Source organism: Tetrao urogallus (genome assembly GCF_951394365.1).
Source record: "Tetrao urogallus genome assembly, chromosome: 3".
Taxonomy (NCBI): domain Eukaryota; kingdom Metazoa; phylum Chordata; class Aves; order Galliformes; family Phasianidae; genus Tetrao; species Tetrao urogallus.
This window is the reverse complement of record NC_136815.1, coordinates 58,213,751-58,221,525: the sequence shown is the minus strand read 5'-3', so window position 1 is coordinate 58,221,525 and position 7,775 is coordinate 58,213,751. Positions and strand designations below refer to the sequence as shown.

The 7,775-nt window shown below is 44.3% G+C and overlaps 2 protein-coding genes across 2 annotated transcripts; one reads left to right on the top strand and one right to left on the bottom strand.

Annotated features, from left to right (window-relative positions):
• Positions 1-1,206: 1,206 nt before the first annotated feature.
• On the bottom strand, positions 1,207-5,561 carry SEC61B (SEC61 translocon subunit beta; the record flags this gene model as incomplete). The annotated part of the gene is made up of 4 exons (XM_079533890.1): positions 1,207-1,294; positions 4,551-4,652; positions 4,981-5,078; positions 5,268-5,561. The coding sequence occupies 4 exons, from the start codon at positions 5,559-5,561 to the stop codon at positions 1,207-1,209; spliced, it is 582 nt and encodes a 193-aa protein (XP_079390016.1).
• A 20-nt stretch (positions 5,562-5,581) lies between these two features.
• On the top strand, positions 5,582-7,291 carry ALG2 (ALG2 alpha-1,3/1,6-mannosyltransferase; the record flags this gene model as incomplete). The annotated part of the gene is made up of 2 exons (XM_079533510.1): positions 5,582-5,917; positions 6,389-7,291. 2 exons carry the CDS (start codon positions 5,582-5,584, stop codon positions 7,289-7,291), a joined length of 1,239 nt encoding a protein of 412 aa, XP_079389636.1.
• Positions 7,292-7,775: the final 484 nt, after the last annotated feature.

Here is a 7,775-nt window from a genome sequence, read left to right as displayed (position 1 = left end):
TTAAGCACAGCCCAAAAGCTATCCTTATAGACATAAGACTACATTCCTTACTCTTAAGCCACTTCTTCATTTCAGAATTAGTACTACTTTAAGAACTGATTTATAGGACAATGGGTAGGGGGAATAGACACTGATTCTACAACTTGTAAACAGTTAACACTTACCAAGGCTGCATAAACAAGATTATTCCTTGTACAGTATGAGCAGATATTCAAAGAGAAATTGTAACATGATAACAGGCTAAAATAATTCCATCCAACTGCATGGAAAGGCCTGATTCAGTTATCTGAATCTCAAGACCATACCAACAAGAAGAAACACACCAATATGTTGCTTATGTTAAAAAAGAAGAGCTGCCTGATGGTCTACAAGGAAAACTAAAAACACCCTCAAGGAAAATGGGCAGGGCATGAAGAGCCACTTAAGCTTATCTCAAGTATGTTTCCATGTCCTGTTATTTAAACAGTAGTCATTGCTTTCCCAGCCCTCCCACTCCATTTTACAACTTAAGTATCTCTGAAAGACCCTAGACCTACAGAAGAAATGTGTCAGTGACAGCCATGCAGTTTCTCTTTTTAAATCAGAATACCTGTTTATGCCTTTCCTTAAGTGCAGTTTGAAAAACAAGAAAACTTTATACTTTTAGTATAATCAGTATTGAGTGGCTTAACTTACAATTTGGAAATAAAAGCATTTGCTTTTCTGGAGTTAATAAAAGAACACAACCAAAGTTCATGTATCTCAACTTTGTTTTAACAACACATTCATTAGCATCACATGTCTATGCACCCTATGTTGCCTTCCTCATTCATAAAGGATTTTTTGGTAAGAAGTTACATGGCTACTTGCAGTATAATGACCTGGTTTCAACTGTCAAATGACATTTAATCAGCGACAGCGATATACGGAAACCACAAGTACAATACTTTAGTTATTGGTTGGAATAGGAGGAAAAACATTAAGACTATTTCAATTTCCATATACAAATTTTATTGTAATACCTGTATTCTAAACGTACAGATGCAGTGACCCATTACAGACTTTAAAACCTGCCTGCACAGACAACTGAGAAGCTCATTCTGTGTTACAGTCAAAGTTTGTAGGACTTCAATAGGTGACAGGAGGCTTCCCCAGTCTCTCTCCAAGAACAACCAGGATCCACCATATTTTTGGTCCAAGATGTATGCTTTAAGTTGGCAGCTGAGTCTATGAACGAGTGTATTTACCCCAGATGTGCAGCATAAATACAGAAGCAATAAAAAGGAGACTCATGACCAAAACTGGAACAGGCCCACTAAAAATAAAGAAAAAAAAAATACATTAACACAAAGCCAAAAAAAGTTTGCTTTGCCCAAAGGCCAGTCACTACCAGCAAAGCAAACTCATCAGTTCATGTGCAATTGAAACAGAAAATTCTTTTTCCATTCCCATAGAAATATCATAAAATACACAGAAGTGAAACAGTCGCCTCTTATTAAACAAATGCTGCTGCTGCTCTGCTTTAAGAGACAGTTACATAACAATTAGGATATGTAAAACTCTAAATCACATCACATTAACAACTTCCACTTATTTAAGCAGTAATTCATGGTTCATTATTAGTCATCACCGTGAAACCAATCTGCAGAAAATTATTATCTGTATTTACTACTAAGGCGCCTGAGCGGAGATGTGGTGAGATACAAGAAACAACAGAGTCCTCTAGCGGCTACTCACATTTTGGTGTAAAACTCACACTGGTTGTCTTTTTTTCCCCAAAGGTTTTATTTCATTCAAAGACAATGACAGCAATGAGGGAGGGAGATGGAGATCGCTGTCGTTTTGTTTTGTTTTTTAATCAAGATACACAGAATGTCAAAGTTAAGTCCATCATCAAATCATTACCCAAAGTGTACAATTTAACAGATTTGTTTGCTTTTTCCCCTTCTCACACTACCTACTGTTCTCTCAATGCTACTTTGCACCACCTACCTCACCCAACTATGTGTCAGATGTATAACATTATAAACACTGACTTCTCTTAACCAGTCACACTTGACAAATCACCCTTCTGTTTACCATTTAGAAGCAGGCAAATATTACTTGAACACAGCGTAAAAAACAACCTCAAATTTGATTAAAATGAGAAAGTTCACTAACATTTTTCTAACAGACCTAAGCTGTCCTCTGCCATTGAATTCTAAGTCTCAGTCATTATTGATCATTTAGCAGTCCTGAGTACAAAGAATCCTACACATAGATGTAAACCACACTGGACATAAACCAATAACATAACACAAAAACAGACTGCACGTGCAGAAACGAAGCAAGCAACCCCAATACTCTTTCGTACATCTGGATCTTCCTAGCTCATCGTGTACACTTAAAATAGATATTAAATCTGGCTTAAGCACCTCCAGAAATTTGGAGTTGTACATTCTCAGGTGCACCTTTCACAGGACTGCATACCATACTTTAAGTCCAATTTCATTTCACTATGGTTCCATCACAAACACTGCCTATAGCTCTTCAAGTAATCAATCAAGTTTAAGACAAGATAGAGGAACCACAGGTACGGGTGCCATAGCAAGCAAAGCATGTTTGACTTTACTCTTTCTTTCAAAGCACAAAATGCTCATTCAAATATAATCCTATCTCCTTCTCAGATTTCCCTCAGCTCCTTTTGCTTTTAATGATATTTTATAACATCTTGCATTTCAGAAAAGAAAAAAAGTACTTTCCTGAGACAAAAGAAACTGGCTTGTTTATTATTTCTGACCTGAGAACAGATGCTAAAACCTTGAAGCATCAGAGATATCATTACACACAATATAAAACATTTGATCTACAGCGGAGTTATCTTGATCACAGATAGCATGAAATAATCCTTGCTAATAATAAAGAGCTCTTACTTTAGACTAGATGAGTAAGAGTGGTCTGCCAACCCCACCCCACAGAAGATTTCCCAGGTTTAGATTTATACTACTTTAAACAACAGCAATCACAAATTCTGCTGAAGCATTTAACTGAGGCAACTGCAACCCATATATAACCCATCTTCATCTTTAAGCATACTGAATGGGACAGATTATAGCAATAGGAAATCAATACAGAAAGCAAAAAAAGCTTGGAATGAAGGAAGCTACTCCCAAGCCACAGTTTAGAAAATCTTGCAGCTCACCTGCAAGCAAACTCTAAAATCAACACACATTTACAGACATCTCACCCATTAAAAGCCTTGACATACAGCTACCCATGCTAGCTTGTAAAACATACTTTCATCGTTCTAAAACCTTAAGATTCAGAGCCACTGGTTTACAAGTAAATGGGAAAATCTGCCGACAGACCTGCTTGCATTGAAGACTAGAACAATGCATCTTCTAGAACTGACCACTCAACAACTAAAGGTTCCCTTGTGAATCATGCTGAAGCTGGTAAATCTACTTTGACAGCTACATCACTGTTACATTTTAAAAGTTGTACCTGATGGAAGAATAGGTATTTTCTTCTCCATTCTTAATTGATTTTCAGTAGGCCACATAATACAGAAAACACTTGCCTTACCTATCAACACACAAACATGCTCTAAAACACCGTTGCTCATATTCTTTCCATTTTCTCTACCTTGCTTCCTTCAGTGATTCTGCAGTAGCAGAGCACCACTACTTTGACAGTCTGCAGGAACTTTGTTAAAAACTGCTAAGTGCATGTGAAAAGGAGAACACAAAAAGGTAAGCCAGAATATCGTGAGCCCTTCTCCAATCATTCACACAGACAGTTGCACACTTAAGGAACCCTGAAATATTAACTGATCCTAGGAAAAAAAAATAAACAATAAGCATAACCAAAGGCACCACTAAGTATACTGGCTCTTTTCAGCCCAGTAACAAAACACTAGAGGCTGTGAACTCTACAAAAATCATTAGCTCATACCTGAGGGTATAACTTTGCATTTGCACCTGTTAGATGAAACACTCCTGCCTCAGCTACTCACACATTAGGTTGCTAGGTGAGTTTGAGAAACTGATCTGACTTAGACTAGCCCAGGACTAAAAAACACAGTGCCCCTCTTGCTGTCAACAGAAGCTACCATCAGATGTCTGATTGTAACCTGGGAATGTTCCTCTCATAGTAACAGAGAGAAACAAGGTACAGGAAAGTTAGTTAGTTGGAAAGCTTTCCTGAAATAAGCTTTGTTGGTTTTTTTTTTTTTTTTTTAATAAGAACACCTGACACTGTGTAAACATAGCCAATCTGTAATGTTACGTTTTCAAGAAAGTGTAAAATGTCACAACACACCAACTAGTAAGGAAAGACAAAAGTTTAACTATGAGAAATGACACAACTATTTCTAATGCCTAAATTCACTGTGACAAGTAACCTTTCCAATTTCACAGTTGTAAAAGTCTGTACCTCCCTCCAGCTCTAAAGATTAAATACCAGATTTCCTGCTGAATACACCTAACCAGTCATCAGCTCACCACACCTCTCCCTGCACACCACAGCACTGATCTCTCAACTCAAAAACCAAACAGCTGAAATCCATCACCCCACGCTCACACTCAACTTACACTTTGAGCCCTGGGGAGTCCTCAGTGTAGAACCGCCACATCCCACCGGTGCCTGTGGACGTGGCACGGCCTGCACTCCTCGTGCCACAGCTGGCGTTCTTCCTTTAGGGGGTAACAGAACAAAGCAAAGGCCACAATCCGTTATCTCTCCATCAACAGAGTGCCCAACAAACCGAAGAAACGAGACAAGCACTTAAAACTGGCCAGTACAATACGCTGCGGGCACGACGCCCACGTAACACGAGGGCCGAGAAGCCGGACCGACACCAGCCGGACCGACGGCAGCTCTCCCCTTCAAGCACACCTCACTGACACGCCCGCAGCGAGATGCAGCGCACGGCCCAGCTCTCCCTCAGCACCGCTCCGGCACTCACTCGGAACGCCGTGAAGGACAACGCAGCGCTGAGCCCAGGACTGCCGCGGCACCTACCTCTGCCGGACGGTGGAACCAGCGGCGCGGGGAGCCACGGCCTTGCTGGGGGAGCGGCCGGACGTGCCGACGTTGGTGGCGCTAGGGCTCGGCCCGGGCTGCGAGAGGAGGAAAGAAGTAGGGTTAGGGAGAAACAAACAGAAGGAGGGGAAGAACATCAGGACGGGGAGCTCCTCGAGTTGGAAGCAGCAGCGCAGGAGCGTGGAACCTCACCATGGCGGCGGCGCTGGCTGCAGTCGATCAGTCAGCAGGCAGACGCAACTCCCTTCCCACAGCCACGTCCCTACCAGCAGTGCCGCCCCGCCCACTCGAGGCCCCGCCCTCAGGTCCCCGGGCTGTCCGCAGCGATGCCTGACGCAGCGCCTACCTCCTTTCCCTCCTCTCCGCCCGCTGCCGGGCCTCTTTCCTAACGAGACGCCTTCACACGTCGTCTTCGTCCCCTCAGGCGGCCATGCTGAGGTGTCAGCTCCAAGAAGGAGTGGGACGAGCGGCCCGGCAGCGTGCGAGCGGCCCGGCAGGGGAGGCAGAAGAGCGGCCGGCAGGATGGGCTGACGTGGCCCTAGAGCCCGCTGGCGGCGCATGCGCGCTGCCGCTCGGCGCCATGGCGGAGCAGGGGGAGGGAGAGGAGGCGAGCGGCCCGTCCGTGCTATTCCTGCATCCGGACCTGGGACTGGGCGGCGCGGAGCGGCTGGTGGTGGACGCGGCGCTGGCGCTGAAGGCCCGGGGCTGCCGGGTGCAGGTGTGGACGGCGCACTACGATCCCGGGCGCTGCTTCGCCGAGACGCGGCAGCTGGCGGTGCACCGCGCCGGGGCCTGGCTGCCGCGCAGCTTCTGGGGCCGCGGGCACGCGGTGTGCGCCGCGCTGCGCATGGTCTTCGTGGCGCTCTACGTCCTGCTGCTCAGCGGGCAGCACGCCGATGCCTTTATCTGCGACCAGGTGCGGGCGGCCGCCATCTTGAGGGGCAGGGCCGGGGCGGGGGGGAACGTCCTGAGGGTGACTGGTGGGGACGGGGTGAGCCGCGCCGTCGTATTCTTGAAGCTTTCTCTTGGTGCTGGGCGCTGAGAAAGAACGCGGGCTGGGGGTCGTAGGGAGTGGGTGCTTGGGTTGAGAGGGGGAGCTCCGAGGTTCAGTTTGGATATTAGAGAGAATTTCTTCTCAGGAAGAGCAGTGAGGCAGTGGCACAGGCTGCCCAGGGAGGCGGTGGGGTCACCGTCCATGGAAGTGTTCCAGATCCATATAGATGTGGTAGTGAGGGATGTGGTCAGTGGGCATGGTGGGGGTGGGCTGACGGTTGGATTAGATGGCTTTAGAGATCTTTTCCTACCTTGATGATTCTGTCATACCCTTTGCAGCAGTAGTGCTACCACAAATAATAAATGCCTTGTCCTCTCTTCTGGTTTGCACTAGGTGTCTGCTTGCATTCCGATACTCAGGCTGGCCAGAACACGGAAGAAGGTTTTGTTTTACTGTCACTTTCCTGATCAGCTCCTTACCAAGAGAGAATCTTTTTTAAAGCGCCTCTACAGAATGCCACTGGATTGGCTGGAAGAGTACACCACTGGCATGGCAGACTGCATCGTTGTGAACAGCAAATTCACTGCCAGTGTGTTCAAGGAGACATTTAAATCCTTGTCTCACATAAACCCAGATGTCCTTTATCCATCACTCAACACCAGTAGCTTTGAGACAGTGGTTCCTGTGGACATAGTTGACTTGATTCCCAAAAAGACCAAGTTCTTGTTTCTATCTATTAATAGGTACGAAAGAAAAAAGAACCTCGCGTTGGCTCTTGAAGCTTTGCATGAGCTTCGAGGAAGACTCGATTCTCATCAGTGGAGTGAAGTTCACTTGGTTATGGCAGGTGGCTATGATAAACGAGTTCTGGAAAATGTGGAGCATTATGAAGAACTAAGGAAAATTGCAACTAAGCTTAATGTTAGTGACCATGTCACTTTTGTGAGATCATTCACAGATGAACAAAAAATCTCTCTTCTTAGTAACTGTGTGTGTGTGCTGTACACACCAAGTAACGAACACTTTGGCATTGTTCCTCTGGAGGCAATGTACATGAGACGTCCAGTTATAGCAGTTAATTCGGGTGGTCCTTTAGAATCAATTTTGAATAACGTTACAGGATTTTTGTGTGATCCTCTGCCAACACAATTCTCTGAGGCCATGGAAAAAATCGTGAGAGATCCTCTCTTGAAGGACTCAATGGGAGCAGCTGGGAGAGTCAGATTTATGGAAAAATTTTCCTCAGAAGCATTCTCAGAACAACTGTATCAATACATATGCAGACTAACACAATAAAATTGTATTTTTTTTTATTACCTTTTACAGCTTTGTGTGTGTGTGTGTGACTTACATAAGGGGCCAATGTTCAGTATGACTATGATGAAGGACCCAGAACTTGTGAACTTCCTTGTAATACTTTGTATGCTGCCTTTGGTCACTTGATGTGAAAAAAAGGAAAAAAGTCAACCTTGTTAGAAGGTTCAGATTTTCGTGTATTAGACTGATTGTTTTTTATGCAGTGCCTTGGATAAATGCATGGTTCAAATGGCAGTGACTTACTAGACTTTACTGCACGTTTTACTTTAGGACTTCATGATTAACTCAATTTACAAGGTACAGATATGTGCAGATAAGCATAGCTTTACTCGCCTGAGAATTTCAAATCAACAACTAATAAGCAAAAGATTTAGCTATGGTATGAGAGAGAACACATGATTCATCCAAGTGTTTAAAGAAAATATCTTCCTTAGGCATATGAATTGTATGGGTTTTTGTTTTT